Raw genomic sequence first — 20,935 nt, 5'->3', positions numbered from 1 at the left:
AAATATCTCTTAATATTGCTTGGACATTAAAAACAATAAATTAAACGTCCTCATTAGTGATTCTAGTTTCTGAAAGAAAAAATACTGTGCTTTACTCTGCTGAAAACATGAAGAATGCAGTAGTTAGAGATGAGGCAGTAAAAGATAGTGGGTAAATGTCTGTTGAAGTAACTACATATATTGAAACTTCCCACTGTTTTGAGAGGCAGTGAACTACCACAGAGACTTGAGTGTCCTGCAACTCACTAGTTCTTCTTAAGACCACCAGGTGGTGTTGTTTCCTTGTCCACTCTGAGAATTTTATTTTATTTATTTATTAATTTTTTTCATTGATATTTTTAATGCGGGGAACTTCTTTATTACGGATTGTGAACTAACCCCACACTGGACTGTCCTGTTGTTACTACAGTGATCTATCCAACATCCTGGACTGGAGGGACAGCAGTGATGCTTTGGACCAGAATGACCTGAGTAGACTCTAGTTCCTCAGGAAGCTCAGGTCTTTAAATGTTGCAGTGAGTCACTAGAGTCTTTCTACCAGTCTGTTGTAGCCAGTGTCCTGTTCTTTGCTGTGGTTTGTTGGGGGAGTAGCACCAGCAAAAAGACATCAGTAGCATCAACAAACTGATCTGAAATACTGGACATGTGATTGGTAGAGAGATGGAGACGTTTGTCTCAGTGAGGGACAGGAGGACACTGGATGAACTGATCTCCATTATGGACAATCCATCCCATCCACTACAGCAAACACTAGAGGGACAGAGGAGCTCATTCTCCATCAGACTGATTCATAGTGAAGTACAGAACTTCTCTTATACCAAACTCTATCCAGATGTAGAACAGATCATCTTTTTGTAAGAACTAAGCAAATGAGACCAATTAATTTCCCTTGTGGATCATTAAAGTCTAAGTATAAAGAAACTTCCCTGCTGAGGACCAGTCCAGTGTGTGGTCGTTATACTGTCTGTAATAAAGAGATCCCCGGGGTTGATGAGGAAACAGCACTACCTGGTGCCATTTAGAGTAACTGCAGCTGACCTCATCAACATCTTTCCATCAGAGTCCATTCAGAGAATCAGTGGGAAGCTTCCAGTAAGTAGAATGATCACTGAGTAGCCGATTCACACAGTAAATCAATAGATCCGGTAGTATATGAATGGTAAGAATAACGGGGGAGTCAGGAGTTTGTGGTGTGTTCACTGTCTGCGAAAACACACCGATTGTGCATTATCAAATGAATCAGTGAAGCAGTATTGGATCAGAATGCTGCATATCAGAAAGATGACCCAAGCAACCTGAGAGATGGTCCAACATTTCAGAGTTAACTTTGTTAAGGTTGTTACTTTCAGGATTTGTGTGACAAGATGTTTTGAGAAAAACAAACAACTGAAACTCCTCCTGTTAGCTACGTGTTGTTTCTGTTTTCTCATGTCTCAGAACAGCAGCAAAGACTGTGAGAACTCCTCACAGTCTTTGCTCCTCAGCCGAGGAAAAAGTATGAAAGACAAAGAAAGTGACAAAGGAATCACAATGTGATTCCTTTGTCTTGAAAAGTTGACCAGAGGTGTAGAACTGAGGACAGCCACCAGGGTGAGACAAAGTCTGTCTAAAGCCAGAATGCAGCCTGCTGCTACACATCTCCTGTCCTCTAGTGGTCTGCGACATGGTATCATATTATTATCCATTTTATCAATGTCCAGATCATTTTATGTTAAATAGTGCCTGGTTTGATTTCTCTGACTGGTGCATGTTTAGAAAGTCAGATTCTTTCCAATTTATTTCTAAAAAAGAAGTTCCTGTTGTCGATCATATCTCTGTTGTGTCGTATTTGATCCAATGTCAGTGTCTGTTTATCTTAATCTTTAGAAATGTTTTTTTCCGCCTCACCTGAGTAGTGAGAAGTAGAAGTAGTAGTAGTAGTTATAGACTCCACCTGGTGCCTGAGCAGTTCATTTTTATTTTACTTTGAACAAACTGTTGTGAACAAAGTGTTTACTCCTTGCAAATGTGTCTGAATGTGTAATGAGAACTCTGGTGAACCAGGAGTGTTCCATCGTACATGGCAGTACCCAGTCTGCATCCTCTACTGCTGCCTTTTAGTCACATTCAATGATTTTGGGATAAAAAAATGACTACATGTCATTATCAAAGGTCTTATGAGTAGTTCTGGTGGTTGACTGATGTGATCATTGTTTCATAACACGCTACACTAGTGTGAGCAATCTGTATGGTTAAAATAGAGATGTAGATTTGCCCCTGTCCTGTCCAGCCCCTGTGTTTTAGTTGTTTCTCTTTATCAAATAAATAAATGAAATAGAACATATCAGTGTATATCTGGGGCCAGCTTGGTTTGCTCTGTGCTCCAGCAGCTCTGTCCAGAACAACTGTTTTCCTGAGATTTAGTGAAGATTATGTTCACACATCCTGGCCTGTCCTGATAAATCTTTAGGGGTTGTTAGTGGGTCACAGGTACAGTTTGAATATTTTATCAATTCTTGGTTTCATGCAGCAAACACTAGCCAGGGTCACATAAGGTCAAAGTCTTGACTAGTCCATAAAATCCTCCCAGTATGATCCTCTGTCTGTTGTTCTGTTTCTACCTGATTGTTCAGGCCCCAGAGGTTTGATTCTTGCTGCTGAACAAAACAAAACAAACGTCTACATGTGAAGTGTTAATGGTTGTCTAATGAACTGCTCTCAGGGAGGATTCACACGTTCTCCTGTTAATGTGACCTAACTCCAAACTCTGGTCTCAATGGGATCCTTCCAGTCAGAGGTGTTAACAAAACATACACGTCAATGACATGATGCAAACGTTATGACACAATAATAATAAAAAGAATATAGTGCAAACATGATGCAACAACTTTTTAATTCATTCATTTATTTAATGTAACCTTTGATCATGGACAGAAACAGGAAGGTTTTAGGTTTCATCATCTGAAGCTACAGGGTGTGACAAGAAACACAGTATTATTCAATATTCTCCAAACTTCTAAAGCTTCTGGTTAGGTCCATTATTAACATAGAAGTCACAGAAGTCAAGATCCTGTTTTTTCTTCTCTGTGACTTTCCCCTACATGCAGACGAGTTATTTCCTCAATCAGACTTTAACAAAAGTTGTAGAAACTGGAAAGACTTCTAATAAAACCTGCTCTTTGAAAGTCTAAGGATGGATCTCTGGTAAAATTAGTAGTATAGTAAAAATAAGAGCCTCTAAATCTGTAGCTCCTTCTCTTACAAATGGTGATCTGAATGATCTGAACGAGGTGCTTTTCAAGTGAAAACTAAAGCAGAATAAATGTTTTTCAATCTCAGGAACAAACTGCAACACAAGACAAGGAAACTCATTCTTTGGTGACGTCCACAGTTTCCAGACTTCAGGTGGTAACTCGTTTGCAAAGGATTCTGGACCCGTTTGACTCAGCCACACTAGTGCTGAATGCAGATAAATGAAAGATCATGCTGTATTAAAGTGGTGAACAGTTTCCATCTTGCCTTTCCATGTTGTCAACTGTTCATGGGGTTGAAATAGAAATGGTCACAAATATTTAGCCATTCTGACTGATGAGGATCTGTCCTTTAAAGCCCTAGAACAAACATTGATCTTATATTTAAGTTGGTTTTGTGCAGATTTTCTTTTCACAAAACATCTATCACTGGTTAATTTGATTGAATACAACCTCAAGTTGAGGATAAATCTTGAAATATTCTGCACCGGCCTCACAGGAGTCAGATGGAAGTGATTTTAAAAACTAGTTAATTGATAAACCTGCAACAGAAAATAATCAGTGGACTGAGAGTAATTATACTTCATTATCAGTTACAACATAAATGATATTCTGATTTTAACGTTTTCAAAATTAGCCAAGATTTACCTGATAAAAAAGGAAAAACTACAAAGATACTAGAAAATGAATGAACCTGACCATTTTGGAAATGGCTGCCAAAAGCTACAGACTGCAGAACACCTAGGAATGCACTGACGATGTGGGTGGCACAGAGCTCTCAGAAACTCATGGATATAACCCAAATTATTATATATGTGAGATCAGTTTTCTGTTAACTGTTAAATAAATCTAAAAGAAAAAAAAAACATATTTAGTAATGTGTGCCTACATTTACCAGAGATACATCCTTGGACTTTCAAAGAGCAGGTTTTATTAGAAGTCTTTCCAGATTCTACAACATTTGTTAAAGTCTGATTGAGGAAATAACTCGTCTGCATGTAGGGGAAAGTCACAGAGAAGAAAAAAACAGGATTATGATTTCGGTGACTTCTGGTAATAATGGACCTAACCAGAAGCTTTAGAAGTTTGGAGAATATTGAATAATACTGTGTTTCTTGTCACACCCTGTAGCTTCAGATGATGAAACCTAAAACCTTCCTGTTTCTGTCCATGATCAAAGGTTACATTAAATAAATGAATGAATCAAAATTGCATCATGTTTGCACTGTATTCTTTTTATTATTATTGTGTCATAACGTTTGCATCATGTCATTGACTTGTATGTTTTGTTAACACCTCTGATTGGAAGGATCCCATTGAGACCAGAGTTTGGAGTTAGGTCACATTAACAGGAGAACGTGTGAATCCTCCTTGAGAGCAGTTCATTAGACAACCATTAACACTTCACATGTAGACGTTTGTTTTGTTTTGTTCAGCAGCAAGAATCAAACCTCTGGGGCCTGAACAATCAGGTAGAGACAGAACAACAGACAGAGGATCACACTGGGAGGATTGTATGGACTAGTGTTTGCTGCATGAAATCAAGAATTGATAAAATTTTCAAACTGTACCTGTGACCCACTAACAACCCCTAAAGATTTATCAGGACAGGCCAGGATGTGTGAACATAATCTTCACTAAATCTCAGGAAAACAGTTGTTCTGGACAGAGCTGCTGGAGCACAGAGCAAACCAAGCTAGCCCCAGATATACACTGATATGTTCTATTTAATTTATTTATTTGATAAAGAGAAACAACTAAAACACAGGGGCTGGACAGGACAGGGGCAAATCTACATTTATATTTTAACCATACAGATTGCTCACATTAGTGTAGCCTGTTATGAAACAATGATCACATTAGTCAACCACCAGAACTACTCATAAGACCTTTGATAATGACATGTAGTCATTTTTTTATCCCAAAATCATTGAATGTGACTAAAAGGCAGCAGTAGAGGATGCAGACTGGGTACTGCCATGTACGATGGAACACTCCTGGTTCACCAGAGTTCTCATTACACATTCAGACACATTTGCAAGGAGTAAACACTTCAGTTTTTTTCAAAGTAAAACAAAAATGAACTGCTCAGGTGGCAGGCACAGCGGCTCGGTGGGTAACACTGATGCCTCCCAGTGAGAAGGCGGGGGGTTCAGGTCCAGCTCGGGCCTTTCTGGGTGAAGTTTGCATGTTCTGTCTGTGTCTGTGACCCTAGGTGCGAATGGTTGTTTGTCTCTGTGTCAGCCCTACGATGGACTGGTGACCTGTCCAGGGTGTACCCCGCCTTTTGCCTGATGATCGACTCCCCCACAATTCTAGTGAGGATAAGCAGTAGTAGAAGATGAGATGAGACAAACTGCTCAGGCAGCTTCTGGAGTATCTGGGGCATCTCTTTCCATTATGAACTGTCATCGCTGTCACCTGAAGTTAACCATGACGGTTTATTTTTATTTTTTTACATCTCCATGTATCTTTGCTACATCAAGAGTCATTTGCAGGCGCCTTGACAAACAAATCAAGAAACTGTTTTAGGGTCACGTGGAAAAACATGAGGGACAGGGCCACAGGATGTTACTTTTTAGAGCGGGTCGTCCAATGATCAGAGGGTTGGCGGTTCGAATCCCGCTCTGTCCCAGTTACTGTCGTAGTGTCCTTGGGCAAGACACCTTACCCACCTTGGCCCATGTGAATGTGTATGAATGTGGTGGTGGTTGGCGGGGCCGTTTGGCGCACATTGGCAGCCACGCTTCTGTCAGTCTGCCCCAGGGCAGCTGTGGCTACAAAAGTAGCTTACAACCACCAGTGAGAATGTGTATGAATGAATAATGGGTTCTATAAAAGTGCTTTGGGAACCACTCTGTGTGTTGAAAAACGCTATATAAATCCAATCCATTATTATTATTATTATTATTATTACTTTGTCATCATAGCTTTGTTGCATGTAAAAGTAAAGACTCATAAAACCAAAAGAAAGATAAAATAAGACGAGATTCAATTAAAGTAAAAATAAGCAATGTAATAAAAAAAATACAGAATTAGTATTATGAACAAATATACAAAAGGTGATGTGGTTGCATAGCAACAGCGGCGTGGATTGTGTCACGTGGTGTCTCCTTGTCCTTTTTTGTCCAGGTAAGATAAAAAGTAACCATTAACACACATTAACAATAACCTAGAAAGGTAAACAACTCTGTGATGCTCTCCTTAAACTCAGGACAACATCGTTACCTCCCCAGAAAGACTGTGTGGGGGCAAACAGACAAACAACAAAAACATTTCAAAAGAATGAGAATGAGACACAGACACTGACAAGTCGATCAAATATGACACAACAGTGACGTGACTGAGAACAGGCTGCTGGCCTACAACAACATTGAAGTACAAGTACCAGTTGCCCCCATATGTGACAATTATTCCTCCAAACCATTGAGGGTTTGGGGCAGTGTGGCAGAAACACAACCAAGATTGACTAAAGGTTGCAAAAATATATATGTCAGGTCTCTTAAAACCGCGGGGAAGGACGAGTTTTGATCTGATCACACCAAAATCAAACGCTGTTTGGTGAAGCCACAATGAATGGTTTCTAGTGCCAGTCTGTTTATGCACAGACCCATGTGAACATTGTAGAAATGCTTCTCATGGAATATTTTGGGATTGTTAATGCACATGGATGAAAAAACAACAAAAAAGAAGGCAGAGAAAATTCTAAAGTTGAAACTTTTGATGAAGGATGAGGATGAGAAGAAGGTTTGAGGAGGCCAATGAGGAGGCGTGACGAGGAGATAAATTAGCACTGTGGCACAAAGATTGGAGTTAGGAAACTGCTCCTCTGTGCTATGATGGAGGGAGATGAACTCTGCTTCCCACAACTCTTCAACTCCTCCTGCAGAAAGCCAAAGCGTCCTGAATTTGAAGTCATGCTGATTCACATCCTGCTGTCGTCCATCTCTCTGCTCACTGTCATCCTCAACCTGCTTGTCATCGTCTCCATCTACCACTTCAGGTAAAAGAATATATATCATTACCTTCTTATGTCATGTTGATCATTGATCCTGATACATGTGTTTCTTTCTTCCTTCTCCAGGCAGCTCCACACTCCCACCAACCTCCTCCTCCTCTCTCTAGCTGTCTCAGATTTCTTTGTAGGACTCCTCATGTGCTTCCAGATCATGCTCATAAATGGATGCTGGTTCCTCAGTGACCTGATGTGTGTCTTGTATCAGTATCTATCATACATCATCACCTCTGCGTCAGTAGGAACCATGGTGCTCATATCTGTTGACCGCTATGTGGCCATTTGTTATCCTTTACATTATCCCACCAAAATCACCCAGAGGAGAGTTCAGATCTGTGTCTCTTTGTGTTGGCTCTGTTCTGTTTTCTTGCAAAGTCTAAACCTGAAGGACAATCTGAAACAACCTGGGAGGTATAACTCCTGCTCCGGAGAGTGTGTGATTGTTATTGATTACATTGCTAGGATGGCAGATCTCATTTTGACTTTTGTTGTTCCCATCACTGTCATCGTGATTCTGTATCTCAGAGTGTTTGTGGTGGCTGTGTCTCAGGCTCGAATCATACGCTCCCACATTGCAGCTGTAAGTCAGCAGCACTCAGTCACATTGACCATTAAGAAGTCTGAGCTGAAGGCAGCCAGGACCCTCGGCGTTGTCATCATCGTGTTTCTGATGTGTATGTGTCCGTTTTTCTGCGTGACGCTCACAGGACAAGATAACCTGCTCAATGCCTCCTCTGCTGCCTTCATTATTTGTCTCTTCTACTTTAACTCGTGCCTAAACCCAATCATCTACGCCTTCTTCTACCCCTGGTTCAGAAAATCTATTAAAATGATTGTCACACTTGAAATCCTGCAGTCTGGCTCTTGTAATGACAACGTGCTGTAGAGACACAACACGTCACATTTATCTCAACAATGCACCTGATTGTGATGCCTATTTAAATGTAAAGGTCTGGATAAACAGTAACTGCGGCACATTCTTCATACTTGGGAAACTGTGATTCAATGGTTTAGATATACGTACATTTGAATACATGTCTGAAGCCTGGGACTCAAATCAATACCAAACCCACATCCAGACGATGTTACAAAGAAAATAAACCTTAGTAATCAATAAATTAGAATGATGGAGCACATAGGAGGCTGTAAGTTGAATCTGATCAACGTTTTGCAGAAAATTATCTCACAGATAAAAATATTGCAGATAATATAATAATTTCTGTAGTTGTTCAGGATGCATTTTCTTTATTTTTTATATATTTATTAATATATGTTGTTATATATTTATAATGAGAGTGAGAGTGAATGGTTGTTTGTCTATGTGTTAGCCCTGCAATAGACTGGAGATCTGTCCAGGGTGGTCACCGCCTTTCGCCCAATGACAGCTGGGATAGACTCCAGTAACCCCGGCACCCGTAGTGAGGATAAGTGGTAGTAGATGAGATGAGATATATTTTATTTATCCTAAATCAGAAGCTGCCTTAAAGTTTTTTTTTCTTTTGTGCCCCTCTGCTATTGTGTACAGATCTGAACAAACTTCTTGACAACACATTCAGTTCAGCATCCTACTGTTGACCTTTGTTTTTATGTATTTATTTCTTGTTTACTTTTCCTTATCTTTTGTGCGCTGTCATTAATACTTTGCCTCAACTCCACCAATTTCCCCACTGTGGAATAAATCATCTTATAAATAAGAAAACAAAGTATTGATGAAACATCTTTTAATTATGCAATTAACTCTTTCTGAAGGTGACAAATGGCTTTCAGTGGTATCTGAGACTTTGTCAGACGTCCTGCAGTCAGCATGGGAGTGAGTGATCCCTGATAAGAAATACACAAAATACCAATGATGTTTTGTAGCCTATAGCAGCTGTTGACTTTAACCTCAAGGTGTGGAAGTTCAGTTGAAGAGGATACCTGCTGCTTGACTTATCTGAGGAAACATCTAATTTATTCTGTGTGAATACTGAGATCTTTTTGGTTTTGTCCCTTTTGAAGAGTGCTGTCTTGAAGTTGGTGTTTAACCCTTCCTCCCCTGTATGCCTCAGGCTGGATAATATGCAAACATTTTAACAGTTCAGATGCTTTGTGGTAATACTGTGATTAAAATGGATGTAACTCTGTTGTGTTCATTTTCGTTGCATCAGATTTGAATTAACATTTTTAGAAAGCGTGTGGAAATACGTAACATTTTTTGCAGACTATTGACTCTTCAGTTTAGTTTTGATGGAAGCATTTTTTTTCACTGTCTGCTAATGGAGACCAAGGGTCAATGAGGAGGAGGAAGAGGTGGGAGGAGTGTCGGCATGGAAAGAAATTCTCTGACAATCCTGTGAAGCAGGTTTTTTTTTGTTTTGTTTTTTTGATAATTATAGACCCACACTGAGAACAGCTCTTACCTGTCAACTGTCATAATAACAGTAAATCCTTTAACTAACTGTCAGGCTTTGCTGACATTTAAACTGACTTTTTGAAGAATTCTGCAGTCAGACTTGAAGTGACAGTCTTTTACTTTATCATTCTGTTGGTTATTACCTGTATACCTGTATTACACCTGTGTATAGTATTTGTGTTTGTGTCTTTTGGCAGGCGGAGCTGACCTACTTCTGGTTTGTTCCCAGTTTCACACACCTGCAGCTCATCCCAGCTGATCGCACCTGTGGAACATGCGGCGTCCACACACACAAATGGTTTAGGAACAACATGAAACAAGACAAAAAGCACAAGGTGTTGACCGGGGCCTCATTTATCAACTGTGCATACGCAGATCTGTGCATAGAGAGCGTCAGCACGTTCTGACACAAAATAAGGAATTTATCAGTTTGTACTTGTGCTTAGAAAAGTGTGTAAATTTACACATTACTCTGACCGTGCGCACACACAAAATCTATTGGAACTACACATACTAATGAATTTATGCTGTGATTTAAAACTCTTGTTGGAGCGAGAAACAAACCACAAGAGCGAGTATCATACAATGATTTTAGATCAGTCTGCCTGTTAGCTGATCTCTGAGAAAGTGAAAAATTTCATTTTTCTTATTTTAATTTTCATCTGACTTCATTTTTTATTTATTTTACATTTGTGATGCACAAAACTGTTTCAGTGACTCATTTATTTGCAATAAAGTAGGCTATTTGTGATGTTGGTCAGATGATCTTTATTTTATTTATTGATTTGGTGGTTTTTCTCCAGCTCCCCCAGCTCTGAAATGGAGCGCGTAGGTGGGATTGACCCTCTTCCTCTTTGCCTGATTTCGGTGACGATAAAAAAAAATCCCTTCACACATTCTTAAAGGGATTGTTGCTGCCATATATGGTCAATTCGGGACGTTTCTGAATGTAAATGACCCGAAACATGCAGGAGCCTAGTAGTTAAGAACAGGTGGGATTTATCATCACCGGTTACTTATTAGTGTGTGTAGGACCGGTGTCTGCACATTGGATAAATCTGGATTTTTTTGTAATTACACACAATCTAAATTTCATTCCTACATCAGAATTTAGGACCTTTTCTACATACAATTTGATGAATGAGGTCCCTGGCCTCTAAACTGATTGAGTATCTCTGAGATGATCCACAGAGGCCCCTCCCCTCAACCCACTGGACCCAAAGGCCCAACATTTTTTTTGTCAGACACCACAGGACCCCCTCAGAAGGTGCATGCCCATTATCTGATGGGTCTGTTTTGGAGGCACAAGGGAGACCTACACAGTATTCCGAAGCTGGTCATAATGTTATGACTGACCAGTGTAGCTGTAGTAAACACTGATATATAGACCACTTCAGGGTTTGGAGACATTTTGCTTTCATAGAAAGGTATAATAATAATCATAAGACCAGTTCATGAACTTCCTTGAACACAAAGAACCTGGAAGTTATTCCCCTGAGAGTCATCGATATTAACTTTACTGCTAATAGGTCAAATATACCATAAAAAACAAAACAGTTTGTAATGATTGAAATGCACACTGGATATTTCACACGATCTATACTATGATGAAACATACTCTGCAGTCACACTGAGGTTATTTAAATGTTTTGCTCAGCAGCAGGTTATTTTTCAATAAATCAAACGCTGTGAGATGTTTTTCTGTACATGGTTACTTGGGATCAGTAATGAGGCTGTAACCCGTTTTTAAATCAGACTGAGAATCACTTCAATATCTTAACATTTTACCACCACTATCAACATTTTCATCCACAAATCTACCCAGGATTCCAGCCTGAACAGGCTATTAATAATATGTATATAGTTCCACATACATAACATTTGACAGGTAATGGGTTTAAACTGCTGTTTCTTACACTGAGCCACACTTTCACATTTCACATGAAGCAACAAGAGTCATTTGGAGCAACATGGTTTTATTTAGACAGAAAATACTACCTGGTAGTTTGTATGAAGGGCGAATGAAGGCCTACATGGCGTATGTTACAGCAATAAAATGCACATAATATTAAATGTCACTGCCATAACACAATCAGAGAGGACAAAGAACTGACAGTGCAGAGCAGAGGAGCGTGAAGGCTGTTGAAAATGTGCCTCTAGATTTCTACACCTCTTCTCTGGGGCACTTTGACATCTTCCAATTCAGGGAGTAACAAACAGACAAACTTCAGGCAACACCGCATTCTTGCAGTACATTTTTTTGGGATTGGTCATAATTTTGCCAATAATCTAATTGACGTGTGAACCACAGTGAGACCACAGGGGATTCATAAGTTCTATGAATTCTTTATATGAACAACATCTGGACTAGGTGTAGAAAACTAAGTTTATGCAAAGTGACTGGAATCGGGCTGAGACCACCCTCTCTATCCGGACTCAGCTCTGCTCATTTCTTTCTGTCACAGAGTGTGATTGCTGCATTTAAACAAGACCAAACAGACCCAGCTGAGGGAAAATCGCTCCTTGTTTCTATGTATGAAAGCATCATTAAAGTCAGTAGCTCGTCTCTCTACAGTATGCTGGCCTCAGAGGAGCCAGGCTTCAGTATCCGAAGTGTAACAATATGTTTAACAGATTTTCTGAACCAGGGGTAAAACAGAGCATAGATGATCGGGTTTAAACAGGAATTAGAATATAAAAGACTTAAAACAAATAGAACAGATGAAGTATTGAGTAGGGCGTCCTGGCCTGTAAGTGTAACGCAGTAATATGGACAGAGACATATTATAAACACAACAATGACAACGCCAATAGTCCTGGCTGCTTTCAGCTCAGATTTCTTTGCATTAACACTCACCAAGCCCTGTAGAGTGACAGCTGCAATATGAGACCTCATGGCACGAGCCTGAGACACAGCCACCACAAACACTCTCAGATACAGAACTATGATGACAGCTATAGGACCAGTAAAGGACAACAGGACATCTACAATCCCTGTAACATTATCAACAACAACCACACACTCTCCAGAGCAGGATTTATACCTGCCTGGTTGTTCCACATTATCTTTCAGAATCTGACTAGGAAAGAGAACAGAACAGATCCAACACAGACAAACACAGATACGAACTCTTCTCTGAGTGACTTTAGTGGGATATTGCAGAGGATAACAAATGGCCACATAGCGGTCAACCGATATCAGCACCATGGTTCCTACTGCAGCAGAGGTACAAATGTAGGCTATAACATAATACAGGGCACACATTAGATCACCAAGGAACCAGCAGCCATCTATGAGCATGATTTGAAATAACATAAGGAGGCCAACGAAGCAATCTGAGACAGCCAGAGAGAGGAGGAGGAGGTTGGTTGGAGTGTGGAGCTGCCTGGAAAAGGAAGAAAGCAACACACATGTCAGTAATTCAAGTCAGTCATTCAAGCAGATAAAAGCATGACTGGACTCTACTTAGTCTATTTAGTCTATTCAGACATTAAGGCAACTCCCTTGTATGTACGTAAACATTCGTGGCAATAAATTCTATTCTGATTCTGACATTTATAAAGTCGCTAAACGTTAGATTACTTGAAGTGGGAGATGGAGATGATGACCAGCAGGTTAAGAGTCACAGTGATCAGAGAGATGAGGGACAGTATCAGGTAAATGAAGACAGATGCTGAGTGAGAACGCATGGTCTTCCTGCAGGAGGAGTTGAGATGTGGAAAGCAGAGTTCGGCCTCTTCAAAGGTCGTCATCATTAGAATGAGGAGAAGAAGCTGCTGAGCTTCTGCCTGAAGCTCTTTTTCATATATCAGATTCATTCCTCCTCTTCCTCCTAATCGCTCCTCCTCTTTCCCTCTGGGGGCCGTGAGAGGTTAATATTTTTACCATCATCTCATGAGCTTAGAGAAAGTCCTCCTTCAAGCAGAGTTAGCTAGTTAGGAACTCAATGTGATGTGTAAGAATACATCCAAGATGGCGGTGCGCTCAGGTGAAGCGGCTCAGGCCTCTCTCTTTCAGCGTCCCTTTTTGCACTTTATTTATGTTTGTGCTAATGTCAGACCCTTGTGGATATTGGTTTCCACAAGAAGATAGTAGTATCGAGTGATTTTCACCACAACCACTGGCCTCCTGCTAAGGCTGAAGAACCAACCACACAATCCACCTCTGCTGAGCCTGTACCTCATCAATGCCAGATCCATCACCACCCAGCACACAAACAGTTTCTTCCCGAGCGACAGCCCAGGTTTATTATTTTATTCTGACAGTCTTATTTATGTTGTAAAGTTGTAAATGTTTTTTTCATAGGTTTTTATTTTTATTCTTATTTGAATGTTGTTTTTATTTTTCGAGTACCACTGAGCACAGTGACTGCAAAGTCAAATTCCTTGTATGTGCACCCATACTTGGCCAATAAAGCTGATTCTGATTCTGATGTCTACCATCTTCACTACTTCTTCCAGATGATTACTGGGAAGGAGGATCTACTCTTCCTAAGACTCTGGGATTATTGTTGCAATTATTGTAGAACTGGCACTAGAGTGGGTGAAGAACTGCGTATAAAGTCCTGATCACCCTTGTTGGGATACTATCAACTTCAGGAGAACTGTGTGTCCTAACTCATTTGTTGCTGACCTCCCTTGTCTGAGAATTCAATCCAGTGTGGTAGGATCTCCCAATTGTCCTACACATGTGTCTGCTAAATCCTGAGCATCATAAAAATTGAGTTTAAGTTTGTATTTTCATATTTAAGTGTTTGCAGTATTTTAGTATTCTTGATATTTTTGTTTGTAATCCTGAGGCCAATCTTTTAACCTAAAATCCTTGTGTTTCATTGTCAAGGTCTGGTTTATTTGAGAGATGATCTGAAGTTTGGGGTTGGGTTGGTTCTTTATGGTTTTGACTGGTGTGCTGTTTTTTTTTAAATTTATTTATTTATTTATTTTTATGTAGAAATGTACTGTGCATTCACTGACATCCAGGACAAATGAACACTTTCTACAACCACAGGAACAAGGCCAACTAATAGAACACAACAGCACTGAACATAAACACATGAGATTATCAATATTGTGTGCTGCACATATCTATAGCCTACATAGATTTGCACGATCAGTAGTATTTAACATTACTCCACAGCGTGTTGTTAGATGGCATAGTGTAGTTCAGTTCAGTTCAGTTTTGTTAATATAGCGCCAATAACAATACAAATCGTCTCAAGACGCTTCACAAAAAACAGCCTGCAACCTCCAGAGCAGCCTGAGGGAAAAAACTCCCTTTTAACAGGAACAAACCCTGAGCAGAACCCAGCTCATACGGAGGGACCCATCTGCCGAAGGAAACATGTAGGATCTAGTAGTTTAACACATAGCTGATGATCTGTGAGACAGTTTGTGGGTATAACAGGAATCATGGGCAGGTTGGTGAATTGTTCATCTAGGTAGGAGTGGACCACTGGAGGAGGCCATGACGACTGGGACAGATGTAGTTTATGGAGCTCCACAGGTCTGATACACAGACTCCAGACCATAAAGACTGGGCTGGTTGATGAGGCCACAGCAGCAGATGTAGCTTACAACTCCACAAGTCAGATATTTAGCACTCCAGACCAGAGACCCTCACAAGAAGATGGAGGGGAGAGAGGGAGATACAGTGGTTAGTAAATTATAAGAGATAGAAAATAAAATGATAAGATATTAGAGGACAGGAGCCAGAGAAGAAAGAGTAGAGGACATGTCCTCAGTGCATCGTCCCCCTGCAGCCTAGGCCTATAGCAGCATAAGTAAGGGATGGTTAAGTCCAGCCCTAACTATAAGCTTTGTCAAAAAGGAAAGTCTTAGTCCTGACCTTAAACGTAGAGACTGTGTCTGCCTCCAGAACCCAAACTGGGAGCTGGTTCCACAGGAGAGGAGCCTGATAGCTGAAGGCTCTACCTCCCATTCTACTTTTAGAACCTCTAGGAACCACAAGTGGACCTGCACTTAGAGATCGTAGGGATCTGTTTGGACAGTATGGTTCTATGAGGTCTTTCATATATGATGGAGCTAGGCCTTTCAGGGCCTTGTATATAAGGAGGAGGATTTTAAATTCAATTCTAGATTTTAAAGGGAGCCAATGAAGAGAAGCTAATACTGGAGTAATATGATTTTTCTTCCTAATTCCTGTCAGTGCTCTTGCTGCAGCATTTTGAATCAATTGGAGGCTTTTTAAAGAGCTACTTGGACAGCCAGACAGTAACGAGTTACAATAATCCAGCCTGGTAGACACAAATGCTTGAACTTCTGCATCACTTTTAGAAAGGATGTTCCTAATTTTGATGATATTACAAAGGTGAAAGAAAGCAGTCCTGGTCACCTGCTTTATGTGAGAATTAAAGGACATAGTCAAATATAACACCAAGGTTTTTCACAGTAGTACTGGAGGCCAAGGTAAGTCCATCCAACAAAAGCAGGTGATTAGATAATGAATCTCTGACATGTTTAGAGCCAAATATGATAACTTCGGTTTTGTCTGAGTTTAAAAGTAGAAAATGACAGGTCATCCAAACCTTTATGTCTTTAAGGCATGCTTGGAGTTTAACCAGCTGATTAGTTTCATCTGGTTCCATGGATAAATATAGCTGGGTATCATCTGCGTAGCGATGGAAGTTTATGCCGTGCTTTCTAATAATATTGCCTAAGGGGAGCATGTATAATGTGAATAATATTGGTCCTAGCACAGAACCCTGAGGAACTCCATTGCTTACTTTGGTATATATAGAAGAGTTGTTGTTTACATGGACAAACTGGAATCTGTCTGACAGATATGATTCATACCAGTCTAGTGCAGTTCCTGTAATCTTGATCACACTTTCAAGTCTCTGTAGTAGAATATTGTGATAGTTGTGATTAATAGTGTCAAATGCAGCACTGAGATCTAGCAGGACAAGTATAGAGACAAGTCCATTGTCTGGAGCCATGAGGAGATCATTGGTAACTTTAACCAGAGCTGTTTCTGTACTATGATGAGCTCTAAAACCTAACTGAAACTCTTCAAACAAACCATTCCTGTTTAAATGATCAACCAACTGATTGACAACAACCCTTTCCAAAACTTTAGAGATAAAAGGAAGGTTGGAAATTGGCCTATAGTTGGCAAAAACATCTGGGTCAAGAGTGGGTTTCTTAAGTAATGGTTTAATTACAGCAGTTTTAAAAGACTGGGGCACATATCCTGTTAATTAAGATAAGTTTATCTGATTTAATATGGAGGTATTAATTAATGGAATAACCTCCTTGGGCAACTTAGACGGGATGGGGTCTAGAAGACAAGTTGATGGTTTAGATGCTGTAATAACTGAAGTGAGCTCAGGAAGATCAATTAGAGAGAAAGAATCCAAATATTGACTAGGTCCTACAGAAGTTTCTAATGCCACTGTATTTACATCTTTGACAGATGGAAGGGTGCTGTGAATTTTATCTCTAATGCCAACAATTTTATTGGAGAAGAAGCTCATGAAGTCATTACTGCTGAGGGCTGAAGGAATAGATGCTCAACAGAGCTGCGGCTCTTTGTCAGCCTGGCTACAGCTGAAAGAAATCTGGGGTTGTTCTTGTTTTCTTCTATTAATGAACAATAATATGCTGTTCTAATCTTATGGAGAGTTCTTTTTTTTTTTTATAAATTGTTAAACTATCTTTCCAGGCTATGTGAGCTTCTTCAGAACTAGTGGAATGGCAAATTCTTTCCAGCTTTCGAACTGCCTGCTTTGAACTACACAACTGTGAAGTATACCATGGAGCTACCCTCCTTCGATTTACCACCTTCTTTTTAAGAGGAGCAACTAGATTTAGAGTTGTACTAAGTGATACTGTCGTGCTGTCAAAAAAATAATCTATTTGTCATGGAGTTAGATTGTGGTTGCTGACATCCACATCACTAACACAGGGCACTGGGGTAAATACTAAAGGAATTAATACCTTATATCTAGTTACAGCTTCATCAGATAAGTGTCTACCATAACGAAATGTCTTTCCAATTACTGTGTAATAACTTATAGTAAATTCAAATGTTACAAGAGAAAGATCGGACAATAGAGGGTTGTGAAAATATACGGTTAGACCTTCAGTTTCTGTGCCATAAGTTAGTACAAGATCTAAAGTGTGATTGAAACAGTGAGCTGAACCATTTACATTCTGAGAAAAGCCAATTGAGTCTAATGATAACATAAATGAAGAGCTAAGACTGTCACTGCCAACATCAACATGGACGTTTAAGTCACCTACTATAATGACTTTATCTGTTCTAAGCACTAAATCACAAAGAAACTATATAGCAGGTATTTCTTTGAAGCCTTCTCTGTGTACTGCAGCTAAAGCTGTAATAACTTAATCAAATAGTTGAGGTGTGTATTTGACATAAATAAACGTGTAATGGGAAGAAAAACATAATGATGTGTTTTTATGCATGTATTATTTTATTCTGGTGAACATTTTTTTCTCTTTCCAGATTATGGGTGTGAATTACTGTACATACAATATATTTAGGATGCTTCCATCCCCACAGTTTAGTTCATTCGGACTCAGGAAGTAGTTGATAAATGTTGTGTCTAACTGTTGTTCTGTTAATAAAGACGAAACCCCTGAAACTACATTCTGACACATTTCATGCTAAACGTTTGTAAAACGTGTGGGGACTGAATATCATTTTGCAGGAAGTGAATTCAGAACAACTTGTAATTAAAAATGTAAAATGAAGCATCAGAGAGTGTTTGTTCATTTATTGTTGTTCTGTGGTTTATCTACTAGAGTTCTGGTGAATGAACAGCATGATGAGTTTGACGAAGCATCTTTATGCTGAGAAGCTGCACTCCTGCCACCAGACACCTCTGAAGAACAAGACAAGCTCTGGTGTGAAAACAAAAAAACAAAAACAACAACAACAACAAAAAAAAACAGTGGCTTCTCTCATCCATTTGCAGACTGCTGCTTCTTTCTGACCTAAAATATTAACTGGTATCTAAGCGATGTATTTAAATTTACAGTTTAGCAGAACTGGCGTCTCTGAATTAAAAGCTGCCCTGTGTTTGTTAGAGAATTGAAGGGCACAAAGTATTAAAAGACACTCTCATAAAACAATTGGAGACAGCAGAGAACCATGGAGACTGAGTTCTCAAAATTTCATTTCATTATGCTGGCCTCAGAGGAGCCAGGCTTCAGTATCTGAAGTGTAACAATATGTTTAAGAGTTTTTCTGAACCAGGGGTAAAACAGAGCATAGATGATCGGATTTAGACAGGAGTTAAAATAGAACAGACATAAAACAAACGCAATAGATGAAGAATTGAGTAGGGTGTCCTGACCTGTAAGAGTAACACAGAAATATGGACAGAGACATATCAGAAACACAACAATGACAATGCCAAGAGTCCTGGCTGCTTTCAGTTCCGACTTCTTAGCTGTTACTTTCCCTGAACGCTGCAGAGTAAGAGCTGTAATATTAGAGCGCATGGCACGAGCTTGAGACACAGCCACCACAAATACTCTCAGATACAGAACTATGATGACAGTAACAGGACCAACAAAGGACAAGAGAAGATCTGCTATTGCTGTAACATTATCAACAACAATCACACACTCTCCAGAGCAGGATTTATACCTGCCTGGTTGTTGCACATTATCTTTCAAAACCTGACTTGGAAAGAGAACAGAACAGATCCACCACAGACAAACACAGATACGAACTCTTCTCTGAGTGACTTTAGTGGGATATTGTAGAGGATAACAAATGGCCACATAGCGGTCAATCGATATCAGCACCATGGTTCCTATGGCACCCAAGGTGATGACATATGAAAAAACATAATACAGGGCACACATTAGATCACCAAGGAACCAGCAGCCATCTAAGAGCATGATTTGAAATAACATGAGGAGGCCCACGAAGCAATCTGAGACAGCCAGAGAGAGGAGGAGGAGGTTGGTGGGAGTGTGGAGCTGCCTGGAGAAGCAAGAAAGCAACACACATGTCAGTAATTCAAGCAGATAAAAGCATGACTGAACTCTACTTAGTCTATTTAGTCTATTCAGACATTAAGGCAACTTCCTTGTATGTACAAACATTCGTGGCAACAAATTCTATTCTGATTCTGACATTTATAAAGTCGCTAAACATTAGATTACTTGAAGTGGGAGATGGAGATGATGACCAGCAGGTTAAGAGTCACAGTGATCAGAGAGATGAGGGACAGTATCAGGTAAATGAAGACAGATGCTGAGTGAGAACGCATGGTCTTCCTGCAGGAGGAGTTGAGATGTGGAAAGCAGAGTTCAGCCTCTTCAAAGGTCGTCATCATTAGAATTAGAAGAAGCTGCTGAGCTTCTGCCTGAAGCTCTTTTTCATATATCAGATTCATTCCTCCTCTTCCTCCTAATCGCTCCTCCTCTTTCCCTCTGGTGGCCGTGAGAGGTTAATATTTTTACCATCATCTCATGAGCTTAGAGAAAGTCCTCCTTCAAGCAGAGTTAGCTAGTTAGGAACTCAATGTGATGTGTAAGAATACATCCAAGATGGCGGTGCGCTCAGGTGAAGCGGCTCAGGCCTCTCTCTTTCAGCGTCCCTTTTTGCACTTTATTTATGTTTGTGCTAATGTCAGACCCTTGTGGATATTGGTTTCCACAAGAAGATAGTAGTATCGAGTGACTTTCACCACGACCACTGGCCTCCTGCTAAGGCTGAAGAACCAACCACACAATTCACCTCTGCTGAGCCTGTACCTCATCAATGCCAGATCCATCACCACCCAGCACACAAACAGTTTCTTCCCGAGTGACAGTCCAGGTTCATTATTTTATTCTGAAAGTCTTATTTATGTTGTAAAGTTGTAAATGTTTTTTTCATAGGTTTTTATTTTTATTCTTATTTGAATGTTGTTTTTATTTTTCAAGTACCACTGAGCACAGTGACTGCAAAGTCAAATTCCTTGTATGTGCACCCATACTTGGCCAATAAAGCTGATTCTGATTCTGATGTCTACCATCTTCACTACTTCTTCCAGATGATTACTGGGAAGGAGGATCTACTCTTCCTAATACTCTGGGATTATTGTTGCAATTATTGTAGAACTGGCACTAGAGTGGGTGAAGAACTGCGTATAAAGTCCTGATCACCCTTGTTGGGATACTATCAACTTCAGGAGAACTGTGTGTCCTAACTCATTTGTTGCTGACCTCCCTCGTCTGAGAATTCAATCCAGTGTGGTAGGATCTCCCAATTGTCCTACACATGTGTCTGCTAAATCCTGAGCATCATAAAAATTGAGT

At 39.9% G+C, this 20,935-nt stretch overlaps 3 protein-coding genes across 3 annotated transcripts; 1 reads left to right on the top strand and 2 right to left on the bottom strand.

Annotated features, from left to right (window-relative positions):
* Window positions 1-7,020: 7,020 nt before the first annotated feature.
* LOC125018068 (trace amine-associated receptor 13c-like) lies at window positions 7,021-8,131 on the top strand. The gene is made up of 2 exons (XM_047601713.1): window positions 7,021-7,233; window positions 7,315-8,131. Exons 1-2 carry the CDS (start codon window positions 7,067-7,069, stop codon window positions 8,129-8,131), a joined length of 984 nt encoding a protein of 327 aa, XP_047457669.1. The 5' UTR covers window positions 7,021-7,066.
* A 4,075-nt stretch (window positions 8,132-12,206) lies between these two features.
* Window positions 12,207-13,390, bottom strand: LOC125018067 (trace amine-associated receptor 13c-like). Its single transcript, XM_047601712.1, has 2 exons — window positions 13,221-13,390; window positions 12,207-13,023 (listed from the first exon to the last, which is right to left on the bottom strand). Exons 1-2 carry the CDS (start codon window positions 13,388-13,390, stop codon window positions 12,207-12,209), a joined length of 987 nt encoding a protein of 328 aa, XP_047457668.1.
* A 5,403-nt stretch (window positions 13,391-18,793) lies between these two features.
* On the bottom strand, window positions 18,794-19,965 carry LOC125017227 (trace amine-associated receptor 13c-like). The gene is made up of 2 exons (XM_047600107.1): window positions 19,796-19,965; window positions 18,794-19,613 (listed from the first exon to the last, which is right to left on the bottom strand). The coding sequence occupies exons 1-2, from the start codon at window positions 19,963-19,965 to the stop codon at window positions 18,794-18,796; spliced, it is 990 nt and encodes a 329-aa protein (XP_047456063.1).
* Window positions 19,966-20,935: the final 970 nt, after the last annotated feature.

The sequence above is a fragment of the Mugil cephalus genome, chromosome 12 (assembly GCF_022458985.1).
Source record: "Mugil cephalus isolate CIBA_MC_2020 chromosome 12, CIBA_Mcephalus_1.1, whole genome shotgun sequence".
NCBI lineage: Eukaryota > Metazoa > Chordata > Actinopteri > Mugiliformes > Mugilidae > Mugil > Mugil cephalus.
Note: the sequence above shows the minus strand (reverse complement) of the source record. Positions and strands in the feature narration are given on the sequence as shown.

What these genes read in the sequence shown, in the direction of transcription:
- LOC125017227 (XM_047600107.1), bottom strand. Translation starts at nt 19,965, where the DNA reads ATGACGACCTTTGAAGAGGCTGAACTCTGCTTTCCACATCTCAACTCC. An exon ending in ATCTCCATCTCCCACTTCAA is followed by an intron (nt 19,614 to 19,795) that starts GTAATCTAATGT and finishes TTGCTTCTCCAG; the next exon opens with GCAGCTCCACACTCCCACCA.
- LOC125018067 (XM_047601712.1), bottom strand. Translation starts at nt 13,390, where the DNA reads ATGACGACCTTTGAAGAGGCCGAACTCTGCTTTCCACATCTCAACTCC. An exon ending in ATCTCCATCTCCCACTTCAA is followed by an intron (nt 13,024 to 13,220) that starts GTAATCTAACGT and finishes TTCCTTTTCCAG; the next exon opens with GCAGCTCCACACTCCAACCA.
- LOC125018068 (XM_047601713.1), top strand. Translation starts at nt 7,067, where the DNA reads ATGATGGAGGGAGATGAACTCTGCTTCCCACAACTCTTCAACTCCTCC. An exon ending in GTCTCCATCTACCACTTCAG is followed by an intron (nt 7,234 to 7,314) that starts GTAAAAGAATAT and finishes TTCCTTCTCCAG; the next exon opens with GCAGCTCCACACTCCCACCA.